The following is a 19,218-nucleotide window of genomic DNA, read 5'->3' as shown; positions in this document are numbered from 1 at the left end:
AGGTAGTAGGATCACTTGAGGACAGGAGTTTGAGACCAGCCTGTGCAACATAGAGAGACCCCATCTCTACAGAAAATTTAAAAATTAGTTAACTGTCGTGGCATGTGCCTGTAGACCTAGTTACTCAGGAAGCTGAGGTGGGAGGATCACTTAAGTCCAGCAGTTTGAGGTTGCAGCAATCTGTGATTGTGCCACTGCAGTCAATACTGCACTTCAGACTGGGTGACACAGTGAGAACACTATCTCTCGAGAAAAAAAACAGAGAGAGAGAAACATTCATATAGACCAGTATATTTCATGTTTTCTTTTCCTTACTCTTTTTGAAATCACCTTCATTATTATGGTAAAATAAATGTAACATAAAATTTAACATCTTAAACTTCAACTCACTTTTAATGCACTCTTTTTTCATTAACACCTCAGGTCCTGCTTGAGAGTCTTGCTATAGGTTGTCTGAAGGAAGATATGCAAATATCAGAGAAATTGGCTAGGCTAGAATTTTCTTTTAAAATATTTACTAAAGCCTAATTTTACTTAACTTACACTATGCTGTCTTGAAAAACAGCTATTAATAAACTATTAGGAAATAGTAAGTTAATTCCAGAAAAGTTTTCTGATGCTATTACTCAAGAACTAAAGGCAGAAAAATCCTACCTCTGCTGCTTAGAAGCTGTTACCTTGGGTATCTTACTTAATTCTGTGTGAATGATCTTCATTTGCAAAATGAATAAAATAATTCTGCCAATCTCACAGGATTCTTAAAGAATAATTATTTGTAAAGCAACATAGAACAGTTAGTATATTCTATTGATATGTAAGGTTTTTTAAAGAAAAAAGTAAAATTATGCATCTTGGGGATATTTAACTAGGGTTCTCTGAATTTACTGAATTTGAATGCTGCCCTGTCTATCGAGGTGGGGAAAGTGCTCATGGAAGATACCCTGAAATACGTTTTCCATATTGGTTCCATTCTCCTCAGCACTTTCAGGTACACAAATCAATTGTAGATTCCCATGCTTTTTGGAGATTTTCTTCATTCCTTTTCATTCTTTCTTCTCTGTGCTTGTCTGCCTGACTTATTTCAGAGAGACAGTCTTTAAGCTCTGAGATTCTTTAATCTGCCTGATCTATTCTGTTATTAATACTTGTGACTGCATTATGAAATTCTTATGGTGTGTTTTTCAGCTCTGTCAGGTTGGTTGCATTCTTCTCTATACTGGCAATTTTGTCTGTTCGCTCCTGCAATGTTTTATCATGATATTTAGCTGCCTTGCATTTGGTTTCAAAGTACTCCTTTAGCTCAGTGAAGTTCGTTTTTATCCAAATTCTGAATTCTACTTCTGTCATTTCAGCCATCTCAGCCTCAGCCCAGTTCTGAACCCTTGCTGGAGAGGTGATACAGTCATTTGGAAGAAAGAGGGTACTCTGGCTTTTTGAGCTTTCAGTGTCTTGCACTGATTCTTTCTCATCTTTGTGGGCTTATCCACCTTCAATCCTTCAGATTGCTGACCTTTGGATATTTTTTTTAATACAAATTGGCCACTTCTCCATATGGCTGCTGTGGTTTGCTGGGGGTTCATTTGCTCTAGTCCCTAGGCACCTCGAATTTTTGGGTACCTGGAGGTATCAGCAGGGAAGGCTGAGAAACAGCAAAGATAGCAGTCTTCCCCTTCCTCTGAGAGCTCTGTACCAGGGAGGTATGGACCTGTGGCCAGCCCAAACACACCTGTAGGAGGCGACTGAAGACACTGTTGGGAGGTCTCACCTAGTCAGCAGAAATAGGATTGGGGACCTGCTAAAAGAAGCAGTCTGGAAATACTTTCATAGAGGAATTGTGCTGTGCTGGGGTCCATTTCTGTGCCCAGTTGGCTTTGGTTCTCCAGGGTCGTAATGAAAAAGAAAAAATGTTAAGGACAGTGAGAAATAAAGGCCAGGTCACCTACAGAGGGAAGCCCATCAGACTAACAGTGAAACTCTCATTGGAAACCATACAAGCCAGAAGAGGCTGGGGGGCCAATATTCAACATTCTTAAAGACAACTCAAAATTTCATATCTGGCCAAACTAAGTGAAGGAGAAATAAGACCCTTTTCAGACTAGCAAATGCTGAGGGAATTCATTATCACCAGACCTGCCTTGCAAGAGCTCCTGAAGGAAGCACTAAATATGGAAAGGAAAGAACATTACCAGCCACTGCAAAATACACTGAAGTACACAGACCAGGTACACTATAAAGCAACCACATAAACAAGTCTGCAAATAACCAGCTAACATCATGAGGACAGGATCAAATCAACACATTATCAATACTAACCTTAAATGTAAATAGGCTAAATGCCCTAAATAAAAGACACAGAGTGGCAAGCTGGATAAAAGACTAAGACTTATTGGTATGGTGTCTTCAAGAGACCCATCTTACATGCAATGTCACACATAGGCTCAAAATAAAGGGATGGAGGAAAATCTATGAAGCAAATGAAAACCAGAAAAGAGCAGGGATTGCTATCCTACTTTCTGACAAAACAGACTTTAAAACAACAAAGATTAAAAAAAAAGACAAAGATGGGCATTACACAATGGTAAAGAGTATATTTTCACCCTTTATCATCTGGTTATTTTGCAGACTTGTTTATGTGGTTGCATTACAGTGTACCTGGTCTATGTACTTCAGTGTGTTTTGTAGTGGCTGGTAATGGTCTTTCCATATTTAGTGCTTCCATCAGGAGCTCTTGTAAGGCAGATAAGGTGGTAACAAATTCCCTCAGCCTTTGCTTGTCTAAAAAAGATCTTATTTCTCTTATTTCTATTCAATAAGAAGAAATAACTATAAAAATACAACACACCAGAAGCTCTGGGACATGGCTAAGGCAGTGTTAGGTGGGAAATTTATAGCATTAAATACCCACATCAAAAAGTTACAAAGATCTCAATTTAAAAATCTAACATCACAACTAAAAGAACTAGAGAACCAAGAGCAAACAAATCCCAAAGCTAGCAGAAGACAAGGAAAAAACAAAATCAGAGCTGAACTGAAGGAGATAGAGAACCAAAAAAACCATTCAAAAGATCAACAAATAAAGAAACTTTTTTTGAAAAAAAAATACAATAGATAAACCTTTAACTAGAATAATAAAGAAGAAAAGAGAGAAGATTCAAATAAACACAATCAGAAACAATAAGGAGGATATTACCACTAAACCCGCAGAAATACAAATAACCATCAGAGAATATTATAAACACCTCTATGCATATCAACTAGAATATCTAGAACTAATCGATAAGTTTCTGGACACATACACCCTCACAAGACTAAACCAGGAAGAAACTGAATCCCTGAACAGACCAATAATGAGTACTGAAATTGAGTACTAACTACCACTTACCAACCACCCCCCGCCCAACAAAAAGAAAAGCCCAGGACCAGACAGATTCACAGCTGAATTCTACCAAATGTACAAAGAAGAGCATGTACCATTCCTACTGAAACTATTCCAAAAACTGAAAAGGAAAGACTCCTCCCTAATGCAATCTATGAGGCCAGCCTCATCCTGATAGCAAAACCTGGCAGAGATAAAACAAAAAAAGAAAACTTCAGGCCAATATCATTGATGAACATTGATGCAAAAATCCTCAACAAAATACTGCAAATCAAATCGAGCAGCGCATCAAAAAGCTTATGCACCATGATCAAGTAGGCTTAATTCCCAGGACTCAAGGTTGGTTCGACATATGCAAATCAATAAATATGATTCATCACATAAACAGAACTAGAGAGAAAAACCACATGATTATCTCAATAGGTGCAAAAAAGGTTTATTAGAAAATTCAACATCCATTCATGTTAAAAACTCTCAATAAACTAGGTATTGAAGGAAGATACCTCAAAATAATAAGACCCATGTATGACAAACTCACAGCCAACATCACACTAAATGGGAAAAAGCTGAACACATTCCCCCCCCACAAAAAATGGCACAAGACAAGGATGCCCTCTCTCAAGACTCATATTCAACATGGTAATGGAAGTTCTGGCCAAGGAAATCAGGCAAGAGTAAGAAATAAAGGGCATTGAAATAGTCTGCAAACTATCCCTGTGGTTTCTAGATTCTATATCTAGAAAACCACATTGTCTCAACCTGAAAGCTTCTTAAGCTGATAAACAACTTCAGCAAAGTTTCAGGATACAAAATCAATGTATAAAAATCACTAGCATTTCTATACACCAACAACAGCCAAGCTGAAGCCAAATCAGGAATGCAGTCCCATTCACAGTTGAAACAAAAAGAATAAAATACCTAGGAATACAGCTAAGTAGGGAGGTAAAAGATTTCTGCAAGGAAAATTACAAACCACTGCTCAAAGAAATCAGAGAACACAAATACATTTTTAAAAAGTCCATGTTCATGGAAGGGAAGAATCAATATTGTTAAAATGGCCATACTGCCCAAAGAAATTCATAAATTCAATGCTATTCCCATTAAACTGCCATTGACATTCTTCACAGAACTAGAAAAAACTATGTAAAAATTCATAATGAACCAAAAAAGAGCCTGAATAGCCAAGGCAATCCTAAGCAAAAAGAACAAAGCTGGCAGCATCATGCTACCAACTTCAAACTATACTACATGGCTACAATAACCAAAACAGCATGATATAGATACAAGAAAAGACACATAGGCAGGGCGCGGTGCCTCACGCCTGTAATCCCAGCACTTTGGGAGGCTGAGGTGAGTGGGTCACTAGGTCAGGAGTTCGAGACCAGCCTGGCCAATATGATGAAACCCCATCTCTACTAAAAATACAAAAATTAGCCAGGCATGGTGGCACACCTGTAGTTCCAGCTACTCAGGAGGCTGAGGCAGAAGAATCACTTGAATCTGGGAGGCACAGGTTGCAGTGAGCCAAGATCACGCCACTGCACTCCAGCCTGGGTGACAGAGTGAGATTCTGTCAAAAAAAAAAAAGAAAGAAAGAAAGAAAAGACACTTAGAAAAATGAAACAGAACAGAGAACCCAGAAATAACACCATACATGTACAACCATCTGATCTTTGACAAAGCTGACAAAAACAAGCAATGGGGAAAGGGCTTCCTATTCAATAAATGATGCTGGGATAACTGGCTAGCCATATGCAGAAGACTGAAGCTGGACCCCTTTCTTACAACATGTATTAGTTCATTTTCATGCTGCTGATAAAAACATACCTAAGACTGGGTAATTTATAAATAAAAAGAGGTTTAATAGACTTCCAGTTCCACATGGCTGGGGAGCCCTCACAATCATGGCAGAAGGCGAAAGGCATGTCTTACATACCGGCAGACAAGAGAGAATATGTGCAGGGGAACTCCCCTTTTTAAAAACATCATATCTCATGAGACTTATTCATTACCACGAGAACAGTGTGGGAAAGATCTGCCCCCATGATTCAGTTACCTCCTACTGGGTCCCTCCCACGACATGTGGGAATTACAGGAGCTATAATTCAAGATGAGAGTTGGGTGGGGACACAGCCAAACCATATCATTCTGCCCATAGGCCCTCCCAAATCTCATATCCTCACACTTCAAAACCAACCCTGCCTTCCCAACAGTCCCCCAAAGTCTTAACTCATTTCAGCATTAACTCAAGAGTCCACAGTCCAAAGTCTCAATTGAGACAAGGTAAGTCCCTTCCACCTATGAGCCTGTAAAATCAAAAGCAAGTTAGTTATTTCCTAGACACAATGGGGGTATAGGCATTGGGTAAATACAGCCATTCCAAGTGGGAGAAACTGGCCAAAACAAAGGGGCTACAGGCCCCATGCAAGTCGAAATCCAGCAGGGCAGTCAAATCTTAAAGCTTGAAAATGATCTCCTTTGACTCCATGTCTCACATCCAGGTCATGCTGATGTAAGAGAGGATTCCCATTATCTTAGGCGGCTCTGCCCCTGTGGCTTTGCAGAGTACAGTGTCCCACCCAGCTGCTCTCACGGGCTGATATTGAGTGTCTTGTGGCTTTTCCAGCTGCACAGTGCAAGCTATAGGTGGATCTACCATTCTGGGGTCTGGAGGATGATGGCCCTCCTCTCACAGCTCCACTAGGTGATGCCCCAGTAGGGACTCTGTGTGGGGACTCCCAACCCACATTTCCCTTCTGCACTGCCCTAGCAGAGGTTCTCCATGAGAGTTCTGCCCCTGCAGCAAACTTCTGCCTGGATATCCAGGCACTTCTATACATCCTCTGATATCTAGGCAGAAGTTCCCAAACCTCAATTATTGACTTCTGTGCAACTGCAGCCTAAACACCACACAGAAACTGTCAAGACATGGGGCTTGCACCCTCCAAAGCCAGGGCCTGAGCTGTAGCTTGGCCAGTTTTATTCATGGCTGGAGTGGCTGGGATGCAGGGCACCAAGTCCTTAGACTTCACCACAGCACAGGGACCTTGGGCCCAGCACATGAAACCATTTTCTCTTCCTAGGCCTCCAGGCCCATGATGGGAGGGGCTGCCATGAAAACCTCTGACATACCCTGGAGACATTTTTCCCATTGTCTTGAGGATTAACATAGGGATCCTCATTTCTAATGCAAATTTCTGCAGCTGGCTTGAATTTCTTCTCAGAAAATGGGATTTTCTATTCTATTGCATTGTCAGGTTGCAAATTTTCCAAACTTTCATGCTCTGTATCCCTTTTAAAATGGAATGCTTTTAACAGCATCCAAGTCACTTCTTCAATGCTTTGCTGCTTAGAAATTTCTTCAACCAGATACCCTAAATCATCTCTCTGAAGTTCAAAGTTCCACAAATCTCTAGGGCAGGGGTAAAATGCCACCAGTCTCTTTGCTAAAACATAACAAGAGTGACCATTGCTCCAGTTCCCAACAAGTTCCTCATCTCCATTTGAGACCACCTCAGCCTGGACCTTATTGTCCATATTGCTATCAGGCTTTTGATCAAAGCCATTCAACAAGTCTCTAGGCAGTTCCAAACTTTCCCACATTTTCCTGACTTCTGGGCCATCAAACTGTTCCAACCTCTGCCCGTTAACCAGTTCCAAAGTTGCTTCCACGTTTTTGGAATGCAGCAGGGCCCCACTCTACTGGTACAAATTTACTGTATTGGTCTTTTTTCGCACTGCTGATAAAGACATACCCGAGACTAGAGAATTTACAAAAGAAAGAGATTTAATGGACTTACAGTTCCACATGGCTGGGGAGGCCTCACAATCATGGTGAAAGGAAGAACAAGTCATATGTGGATAGCGGCAGGCAAAGAGAGAGAGAGCTTGTACGGCTAAACTCCCCTTTTTATAACCATCAGATCTCATGAGACTTATTCATTATCACAAGAAAAGCATGGGAAAGACCTGTCCCCATGTTCCAATTACCTCCCACTGGGTCCCTCCCACAACACATGGGAATTCAAGATGAGATTTGGGTGGGGACACGGCCAAACCATATCACAACCCCATTAAGAAGTGAGCAAAGGACATGAACGCACACTTTTTAAAAGACATACATGTGGCCAACAAGCATATGTAAAAAAGTTCAATATTACTGATCATTAGAGAAATACAAATCAAAATTGCAAGGAGATACTATCTCACACCAGTCAGAATGACTATTATTAAAAAGTAAACAAAAATAACAGAGGCTGGTGAGGTTTCAGAGGAAAGGGAACGCTTATACACTGTTTTGGGGAGTGTAAATTAGTTCAACTATTGTGGAAAGCAGTATGGCAATTTCTCAAAAAGCCAAAAGCAGAACTACCATTTGATCCAATAATCCCATTACTAGGTATATAACCAGGGGAATATAAATCATTTTGCCATAAAGACACATGCATGCAAATGTCCATTCACAATAGAAAAAATATTAAATCAACCTAAATGCACATCAATGACAGACTGGATAAAGAAAATGTATGGGAGGCTGAGGCAGGAGAATCACTTGAACCCAGGAGGTGGAGGCCGTGGTGAGCCAAGATCATGCCACTGCACTGCAGACTGGGCAACAAGAGCAATACTCTGTCTCAAAAAAAAAAAAAAAAATGAAAAGAAAGAAAAGGTGGTATACATACACCATGGAATACTATGCAGGCATTAAAAAAGAATATCATGTCTTTTATGGGAACATGGATGGAGCTGAGGCTATTATCCTTACCAAACTAAAGCAGGAACAGAAAACCAAACACCCATGTTCTCAGTTGTAAGTGGGAGATAAATGACAAGAACTCATGAACACAAAGAATGGAACAACAGACACTGGGGTGTACTAGAGTGGGGAGAGTGGGAAGAAGGAGCAGAGCAGAAAAAATAACTACTGGGTACTAGGCTTAATACCTGGGTGATGAAATAATCTGTACAACAAATCCCTGTGACACAAGTTTACCTACATAACAAACCTGCACATATACCCCCAAACTTAAAATAAACGTTTTTTAAAAAAGAAAATCCTGCTTCAAACTAACAGAATTTAAGAATGTTGGCTGGGCACAGTGGCTCACGCCAGAACTTTGGGAGGCCGAGGCAGGCAGATCATGAGGTCAGGAGATCAAGACCGTCCTGGCCAACATGATAAAACCCTGTCTCTACTAAAAATACAAAAAAATTAGCTGGGTGTGGTGGTGCGCATGTCTGTAATCCCAGCTACTCAGGAGGCTGAGCAGGAGAATCGTTTGAACCAGGGAGTTGGAGGTTGCAGTGAGCTGAAATCGCACCACTGCACTCTAGTCTGGCAACAGAGTGAGACTTCGTCTCAAAAAAAGAAAAAAGAATGTTAGAGATTGTTCAAACATCCACCTATGTTGTATTCAACTCCTTTTACAACCTCTAAAAACCAAATTTATCTTTGGAAAAATGTTCCTCTTATAAAGTTCTTCATTATTTCTATTCCATTAAACTCTGAGCTAGTTACTTGAGGGAAGGACCATCTTTATTTCATTTTTGTATCATTAAAACTTAACATAGTGCCTCACATATGATAGACACCTAAGAAATGTCTATTAAACTAAGATCTATCTCTCTGGAAGTACCTAGCAATTATCTTGTAATGAAATCAAATAAATCTATTTGATATACCTTCAAATATATGAAGGTAGTATGTTACCCAGAGTCTTCACACTTCTATACCAAAAAAACTCAAGTCATTTAGTCACTCTCTTCTTTATGAGCTCCAGTATATTGACATCATTTCTAAATGCAGGGCCAGAATAAAACTCAATACATTAGGTGTGGCTAGACTAAAATACAGCAGATACTGGACCACCATGGTGCTAATTTCAGAAAATGTATTTCTATTAATAATAATGCAACCTAAATTAACATAACCTGTTTTCAAAGCTGTATTTCACTAGTGACATTTTCTCTACACTCTCCAAACTTTGGTCATAGGATTTGATGCTAAGCTGTGTCTTTCCTTGTACTTGTACTTTGTACTTGCATAGATGAATTGGGGGATCCAATTATGGTTATACTTATTATATGCAATCTTACTTGCATTAGTCCTCTTCTCTAAAATACCAGTGCCACTGACATGGTAATAACCATTCATTGTCTCTCACCAGAAATATTAGAATATTTGCTAAATGATTTCTTGGCCATCATTCATACTATACTCTAATCCACTCATTAAACTGCAAAATGACTGCCCCTAAATGCAATTTAATCAGTAACTTCCCGTATTCATTTATGCTTCTTCACCATTTTCAGTAGAGTCCAATTTCCTTATGTGCCATTTAAGGCATTTATGTTCAAGACACTATCTACGATACTAACTTCATATTCTACAATAGCCCAAAAAATATCCCCTTATATTCTAAAAGTTCCATGAATAATTTCATTCCCCTGTTTCTTTACATATACTATACCCTCTGCCTAGTGTTTTTTCCTTTCTCTTCTACCAGATGCCTACCATGCTACCAAACTGTTATATAATTTTTTGATCCTCTTCATCTTTTTGAAGAACATAATTGTCTGTCTCTAGCTAGAGAACACATCTCATTCTCTATTTAAGTAAATGGTATTCAAGTTAGGTGATTAGGTAATTATTTCCAAAATCAACTTATAATATAGGTAATATCTTACAATGTGACAAACAATATATTTTCAATATTTGTCTGCTTCATATATTTTTATTTAAGCTATACTAAACAAGAATAACCTGGGGTAGAAAATTAAAGATATCTATTACCATTGTCTCCCAAGTAACAAAGAAATTTTACTGTGGAACACAGAATAAATGAACTAAATGTTAAGCCAGGCAACTAAAATAACAAGTTATATGTTATTTTATATGAAAGTAGAGTATAAGAATTAGCGAAAATGATTATATTTTGTACTACTAAAAAAAAACTCCCTTGGTTTGGAGCATCTGGTTAAATCAATAATATCTTCAAATGTAAATGGCCCAAAACTAAGTTCTCTATAAATACTGAGTTCAGAGTTGTGTTCAAACAACTAGACAGGAAACTAACCACAGATCATTTCACTTTAGTGTAAGCTTCTGCCCAGTTTTGGATGAGACACTATTACTGTCACTGTTGCATCTGGGAAGATGGCTAAGTCTTTTGGGCCGATAGAGAGTGTCATTAGCACTCTTTTATATATTCACAAGTTTAAAAAGAGTCGTATGAAATTCATAGCGCCAGACTGTGAAAAAAGACAAAAATAAAACAAGCCTATTGTTTCCCTTAAACTTAAGCCTAAAAGAAAAATATACCTCAGCTCATATTATAAAGCTTTTGGAAATCTCAGCCAGAGCAATAAGCTCTAAATTTGTTTTAAGCACTCTACTTTTGAAGTTATGTTGCTCATTTCACTTTCCAATTTGTCCTACAGCATTATCAATTTTTTTTTTTTGAGACGGAGTCTCGCTCTGTCGCCCAGGCTGGAGTGCAGTGGTGCGATCTCGGCTCGCTGCAAGCTCTGCCTCCTGGGTTCACGCCATTCTCCTGCCTCAGCCTCCCAAGTAGCTGGGACTACAGACGCCCAGCTAATTTTTTTGTATTTTTAGTAGAGACAGAGTTTCACCATGCTAGCCAGGATGGTCTCGATCTCCTGACCTCGTGGTACACCCGCCTCTGCCTCCCAAAGTGCTGGAATTACAAGCGTGAGCCACCGCGCCTGGCCAGCATTGTCAATTTTTTTTTTTTTTGCATTGCAGTTATGCAATAATAAAATTATAATGAATTTTTAGAAATGATCCCTTCCAGTGAAATTATATAACCATACAGGACCAATATAAATATTTTCATAGATAAGAAAAATACAAAAATATAAGGTAAAAATTCCTCCAAATTCAGGCCTTGATCTAAAATTGTCTTCACTATAAGTTTAATGTCTAATATGCTTTTACAGTTATTATTTTGGATGACCTTTAAACATTATACTAAACAGATGTTGTGGCAAACTATATACCAAGTAATTCCTCCTATATGGTTCCAGCACATAGAGGCAGAAGCATAGGAATCTCTGGGTTGGAAGACTTAGAGTTCTAGTCTAATACTCTGTCCGACACATGGATTGCCTTTGCACCATCCCAGAGAATCAGCTATTCTCTGTCACAATGTTGTCCATGAATTAACTAGTTCATACTCTTATTTATCTCTGTCTAACTTCTACTTTGTAGAACAACTTATAACAGAAAGAGCCACTAGGTATTCAAATCTTACTCTAAATAAAATACAGCAAATTAATAAGGGTCAGGAACAACATTTATGGCCACCAGGTGTACATTCTTTTCTATCTATAATAATTTGACAATCTCTCCTTTGGAGAAAATAATAAACAGACAAAATCAGTACTCAAGAAAACTGTGACAAGCTCCCCAGAATTCCCATACCCTATTTATGTACAGAGGTTAAAATGGCCTGCAAAGAGATCTTAAATAAATAGAAAAAAAAATAGTAAAACTCTGGTATGTGGATATGATCACTTTGTCGGAGTGCTTCCCAGGTTTTTGGACTAAAAGCATTTAAGCCAAATATCTGTTCCAGCTCCATGAAATCAGAAACAGACTGGCAAGTTTACTAAAGGGACCTGAAAGACAGAGGTCACATGCCATAGAGGGTATAGACACATTAAAAGTTAATCTCACAACTATCACATTATTTTAAAAAGTAAAGGAATTAAAACAGTGAGAGAGTGTACTTGTTAACTAATATCAAAAGAGAGTCAATAAGACAAGTAGATATTCATGAGATACCCCTATGAAGATGGCATGGTTTGGTAGTTTTGGGTGGTGATGTTTTTTAATCAAAAGCAGATTAAAGTCCTATATTCCATAATTACAGGAATTCATTGAATCATGCAGAAGGCCACTGGAAGTTTCTCTTGACTTTCTACAGTTAGCATCAGTAAAATAATTGTGTTACATTCAGTGATCTTCCCTCAATAGCACAGAATAAGTATGATTAGGAATAGTCACAGTCATATCATTAGCAGTTGACTGGGGCCATAGACTAACATTAGAGCTAGACTAGGACTAGAATTTTTAAGCATTACTATTGAAGCCATAAACCTTATGCTCATTAGACTCATTCCCTGCGCTACTCAAGGGAGCCAGGTTCCACCAGGAAGGTAAAAAGATAAACAAAAAACACTGGAAGGATCCCCATGGACAACTGCTGAAGGGAAGGGAAACCCTAAGGAAAGATCACAATTACTTGTACCCTAGGGAACCGATACCTCCTATTTCCTTTACCACCTGCAACGTAGCATATCAATGTGATTCTTTTAATAATCTCACTGTATCTGTTTTACAATAGCAAAAATATAGATATTGTCAATATGGCACAAAGAATATTGTTTCAATGAAGAATCCTTAGATTTTACATACTTCCAGATGGAATGCGTGCTCACAACTAGGAAAAATAGGCACAAAAGAAAACTAGCCTTACAAAAGGTTCATGTCAAACTTCTTGAGAGTATAGAGTTAGGGCCTGTTTGTCTGTTGAAAGACTGCTTCCCATTTTCAGATCTCTGTCACCTCCTAATCCTAAGATTATTTTTCAAAGGAGTTATCAAGATAAAGATTAAAGGCAACTTAAGTAAAAACAAAAAATAGTAGGCCAATAAAACAAAACACATAGACAAAAACATGAAATAAAACTTCCTTGTTTTGTTACCATCTTAGAACAGTTAAAGACGGTAAATCATTCAATTGCAGAAATCTATAAAGGCAATAAGATAATCCTACATGACATAAAAATAACAAGTGGATGTCCTTAACAGAAACACTTTTAAAAAATATGTAACATAATGCATTCAGGGATGTATTGCAGGGTAGAAAATTCACTTTTTGTCTTTGTGCCTGTGTGTGTGTGTATGTGTGTGTGTGTGTGTGTGTGTGTGTGTATCCCTAATCATTTTTTAAGAAGGTAGTTTTTCCTTAGGAAGAGAGTGGACTTCATCTATCACCAAGGAGCTAAAGACCAAGAAGCCTGCAACGGCTAATTCAAAGACAGGGAGGTCCCAGGGGCAAGTACGTACTGTGATTTCCAACATTGTGTGTTATTTGTTTGGAGAAGTTCAAGCACTTACTGAAGTATATTAAAATTGTGGCTATAGACTACCATGAAAGTATTACAGAAGAGTGGAATATACCACATTCCTGTTGCTCATTTAACTGTGAACTCCTCACCCCACAACATGTACAATATATATGCTAAGGTATCCTGACACCAATTTGCAGGCTCAAATTTGTCCTCTTGTCAAAGAAGCAAAAATGTAGTTTAGACTGACCTCATTGCAATATTCCAAGCAGTAATATTTTCTTCCTTTTGAACTTGGATTATTACCTTTACAGTGCACTCCCAACATCATTCTTAATGAAGTGGAATTATAAGAAATACATATTTATAATAAAGAGCTGTGATCAAAATAGATGTCAGGTAAAGACAAATAGTCATCTGAGTTGGAGGACACTATTCCATGCATGATGTCCCTGTTAGACATTCCAATCTCATCATGACATTGACTGGATATTTACTCAATGCTGGCCATATTAAAATGTCTGAGATACTTTCCTCCAAATAACATGTAACATTAGTTCATAATAGGGGAAAATATAGAAAATAATATTTAAGATCATATATCCAAAGTTTCAAGTAGAAAACTGAGACAATAATATCTACAGGAGTTCACAAGAAAATCAAACCTTGGGGTATGAATTGTGGGAAAAAGGGTGAACAGTCATAAAAGACCTCATGGGGAGAACAGGTGTTAAGCTGTATTTTAAAGGAGGGAAAGATTTGAAAGTGAGATGAGAAGTCATTCTGAGAAGGAAAACCATGAGCAAGAATCTACAGCCAGGAATAAGCATAGTATGTTTGGGAATGATTAACAGATATATTTGGCTGAAGTTACAGCTTTATGTAAGGGAATTACAACAAATGTATTTAATGTGGATAGTAGTTATACTTTAAAATGTGGGGATTATTAAAAATTTCTGAACAGAGAGAGTAACAGACAAACCAGTGTTCTTGGAAGGCACATCTAGAAATAAACTGACATAAAAATAAACTCTGCCTATGTTCTTCCACTGCTGCTCTTCTTTATAATGATCACACATCCTCAGTTGTCCTTAGTTGTGCTTTATTGTTCCTGATCTAATCACAACCATGCTTCTCAGTCCCCTTGCCTAGAAGTTTGCTTGGAAACCTCAATTCAACAGCACTCCTACAGACCCAAACACCTTCCTTTAGACTTGGAAATATTAGGGGAAAAGCAACTAGTTTACTGTAGCAAAAAGAGTATATGCTTTGGAATTAGGGAGAACTCAATTTAAATCTGTATTCCAAAAATATATTATTTATAAGATCTTAAGCAATGATTTAACCTACCTATACCTAAATTTAATCTGTAAAAAGATTAAGTAAAAAGTAAAAAGGGGCTACTTCGCAAACAAAGATGAGATAAATGAAGGATACTGGCACGTAAAAGAATCTAAAAATGTGGATATTTTTTGTTTCACTTTGAATTTATAAGCAAAAGGAAATCTGAACTGAGAGAGAAGCCGTAAAGATCTAAAACTTTTTTAAATAAAGGAAATGTTTAAAGATTTTTAAAATGCCAACAACAATTTTGAAGAAAACTAAGAAGTCACATAACCAACATAATTATTTTAATTTAAAATATTTCCTGGTGAACTTTTTTCTCACTATGAACATGTTTTTACATGTTTGCAATCATTTGTCTTATAAAACTTTCATTTTATTTCTTTCATTTAACATAATTGCTTTGCAAGGTTATTATTTAATTTCACAAATTAGTTTTCATAAATACATAACATTTCACTGAATAATAGTATTAAAGTTTATATAACAGTTTGCCTATCATTACACAGTTAAGGTTTTTAATTATTTGCTGATATTAGCAATGATGAAATAACTGTTTTGTCCTCAGATAAAACTCAACACCCCACAACTTTAGCATCAATAAGAAAGAATGCAAGCCACTTCGTCTTTTAAACGTATTGTATTAGTCTGTTCTCACTCTCCTATGAAGAAATACTCAAGACTGGGTAATCTATAAAGAAAAGAAGTTTAATTGACTCACAATTCCGCATGGCTGGTCAGGCCTCAGGAAACTCACAATCATGGCAGAAAGTACCTCTTCATAGGACAGCAGGAGAGAGAATGAGTGCTGAGAGAAGGGGGGAGCCCCTTATAAAACCATCAGATCTCACTATCATATGAACAGCATGAGGGAAACTACTCCCATGGTTCAATTATCTCCACCTGGTCCCACCCTTGACACGCGGGGATTATTACAATTCAAGGTGAGATTTGGGTGAGGACACAGAGCCAAACCATATCAGGTATCAAAGATACTAAAGTGACCAAGTATAGCAATATCTAACATATTCTCACTGGAATCTCTGACTCTTACCAGGTGCAGTGGCTCATGCTTATAATCCTAGCACTGCGGGAGGCCAAGGCAGGAGGATCACTTGAGCCCAGAAGTTCAAGACCAACCTGGGCAACATAGTGAGACCCCATCTCAACAAAAAAATAATAAGTTAGCCAGGAATGGCAGCACACGCCTGTAATCCTAGACACTTTGCAGGGCTGTTGTGGGCGGATTGCTTGAGCTTGAGAGGGCGAGGCTGCAGTGAGCTGTTATCACATCATGGCACTCCAGTCTGGGTGACAGAGTGAGACTATCTCAACAACAACAACAACAACAAAAAGGAATAGAAAAAGAAAAGGAAATCAAGTATGAAAATTTGTAAGTGTGGAATTTTGCAGTATGTTAAATTCTAGATTCTCCTTATTTTCTATATTATCAACAAACATAGGATTAGAAGTAAATGGCTCTATTTGGAACCAAACATACTTAAGCTTTTATTTAATAATTACAAGAGCAGAAGAAGACTCAAAGGTCATTATCATTAAAGAGGCAAAGGACTACTGGCTGGATACTACCAGAAAGAACAGCTCTGGCTTGGTAATAGTAGCTTTATGGGGAGAAAAGTTCTAAGTAATAGCTCAACACACAAAGATATTTCTGAAGAAATACAAAACCTCTAAAGGATTTAAGTGATTAACTAAACAAAAGATCCCAATACCACATTGATAAGAAGCAAATGTTTTTTATTTCAATGTACTCTATGTAGCTCAAATAACGTAACTGTTAACTGCATGGAAACAGGAAACATAAATCAATTTCTTGATAGGCAGAAAAATCATTAGTAAATCAGTAATTTGTACTCCATCAGGGAAAACGAAAAAAAAAAAAAATATTGAATCTTGGATCTACCTATGTAATTAATGTAATGAAGAAAAATGTGGTTGTGTCCTAAAGGATCTGATGCCTCTAGTCCTTTTTAAGGACACCTGAAACTTCTTTATTTTGTTCCAGAGAAAGTCATAGGAATTGGGCTAAATTACAGTCATTTTTATCAGCAGATGACAGAATTTCCACATAAGGTGTCAAAGAAGGGAATTCAAGTTAGGTTAGAAACAAGCAACCCACTTATTGGTATATTTCCCATTACCAGATAGAGTTTCTACTTTATGGGGATGTTATCACAATTTACCACCCGTTCCGGGAATTGTTCTGGTCACCATGACCAAAATTTTATACACTAACAAAAAAGATTCTGAATAAGAATCCCACAGAGAAAAAGGTATTTAAATGATGGCTCTATGAAACATAGCTTAGTGCTTCTCATATATAGTTTAGAAGTATTATATAGCCTAGTGGGAAGGAACAAGGACTTTGGAGGCAGTTTACACCCCAGATTCACTAACTCTAGATGAATAGTTTTTGACACAATAGTAAACCTCTCTATGTTTACTAATGTGTAAGCTAATCTAATTTTTCTTTTCTAATTTGTAAACTGGGAGAATAACAATGTTTTCAGAAATTTGTTGCAAGGAATAAATGAGAATATATATTAATACATACATACAGGTACATTAGAATATATACACCTACGTGTGTGTGTATACATATATACATGGGTGTATATGTATAGACACACAGAGAGAGAGAAAGAAAAAGAGAGAAACAGAGAGGGAGAGGACACTTTGCACAGTACCTGGTATATGGTATGTACTCAAAAGATAGTAGCTATTGTTAAATGTTAAGAGACAGCTTGATATAGTAAAAAGAACATGACACAAGGAAAAATGACCTAGGATCTAGCCCCACTATTGATTAATTTTCTGACCTCTGGGCAAGACCCTGTTAGGCCTCAGCTTCCATATTTGTTAAATGGGGAAAATAGTGACTGTCCGTATATCATAGAGGTTGCTTTTCTGAAAAAAGAAATGGGATAATGACATATAAAAGAAATGTGAACATTACTAAGTAATAATGAATGCAAGGCATTTTATAATTAAAATTCTGTCACTTGAAAACAATACTCTTTCTTATTTGGAGAAACAAGAGAATATGGAAGGAGAAAGACCAATTCAGAATTTCAACCTAAGCAAACTTTTGGTCATTATCTCAAAATAATAGCTTTTGACTTCTCTTTCCTATAATTAAATGGTTACTTTTAATGACATATGACTCAAAAATGATTGTCAATGCCCAGGCAGGAATTCAGTTACTTTATTATTCAAAACAGGTAAACTCCATATAGTGCAAGCTGCTGCACTATACACAGAAATACAGATGAATAGGACAAGGTCTTTATCCACAGGGTTCACAAGTCCATATTTGGCAATCAATCTAATAGACACGATGGTATAATGGAAAAAATTTTAAGTCAAATAAATTTGTTTAAATCCTAACCCTTTCACCTATTTGCTGTATCCCTTACAAAGTACATATCCTCCTTGAGTTTACGGTCTCATCATAAAATGTAATAATAATATTAATACTTATCTGATGGGGGTATTTTGAGTCCTCATCAACTGGGATGACATATAACACATGTAAAGCATTTGGAACACAGCAGATGCTTTAATTACCATTGTCTCCTTTCCTGAATAAAGTACACAAATGAATGACATATCCAGCCCAAGGTAAAATTTAATTCATGCCATTTTAAAAAGTGCCACAAAGGAAGATGTCACATCTGGTTAGGAGAACTGGTAAGGCCTCATAGAAGGTGTGGTCCTTGAAATGAACCTTGAAGTATGTAAGATTTTCAACACACATAGTTAAAGGGCAGAAGCAGTAAAAGTAGACGAAAGGCATGGGGGAAAAAAAAAAAAGACCCAGGGTAGAAAACAGTTGGGTGTGCTTGACAAAGAGCATTACTTCATTATGGGAGGAGAATCTTTGGTAAATAGAAAACAGAGACAGAGACAGAGAAAAGACAGAAAGGTAGTTTAAGGTCCCATTATGAAAAGTCTTGATGGACACAGAAAAGATTTTGTACTTAATGGGAGTACTGACAGTTTGTACTGACAGTTCTTCACTAGCAGCATCATTTGGTTAGGTCGGAGATGGCAGCAATTCCTGGAAATAAATTGAGTACTAAAAGAAATGTCAGTTTTGAAAGGGTTTTAAATGGGAAGAATTTCAGAAACTTATATGTAGGAAATAATTTTCTCTTAAGGATGACCTAAGAGAAAGTAAGGCCAGGGATAGGTATCATTGTATTACTAGACAAAGAAACTAGGAGAATTTCCACGCTTAACCCACAAACCAAGGTCGGCTATGAGAGATCTTGCCCTGTGTCATACAAATTAACATTAACAACAGACAGAGAAAACAAATTCAGGATTCCATCTTCTGGGTCTGTTACTTGAGACAGCATTTCCTCTCTTAAGCATTTCTGA

At 37.4% G+C, this 19,218-nt stretch overlaps 1 protein-coding gene across 5 annotated transcripts in view; it reads right to left on the bottom strand.

The window, feature by feature from the left end:
* EXOC6B (exocyst complex component 6B) overlaps window positions 1–19,218 on the bottom strand; it is a 652,710-nt gene that overhangs the window by 264,680 nt on the left and 368,812 nt on the right. Inside the window, exon 19 of one of the 5 annotated variants that reach the window (XM_063789728.1) lies at window positions 391–453. The exons of the other annotated variants lie outside the window; for them this stretch is intronic. Coding sequence (XP_063645798.1) covers window positions 412–453 — 42 coding nt within the window. The 3' untranslated portion in view covers window positions 391–411. The remainder of the gene's footprint in view (window positions 1–390; window positions 454–19,218) is intronic. 5 annotated transcript variants of the gene reach the window in all.

The sequence above is a fragment of the Pan troglodytes genome, chromosome 12, assembly GCF_028858775.2.
Source record: "Pan troglodytes isolate AG18354 chromosome 12, NHGRI_mPanTro3-v2.0_pri, whole genome shotgun sequence".
NCBI lineage: Eukaryota > Metazoa > Chordata > Mammalia > Primates > Hominidae > Pan > Pan troglodytes.
The sequence above is the reverse complement of the archived record's forward strand: the minus strand, read 5'-3'. Positions and strand labels throughout refer to the sequence as shown.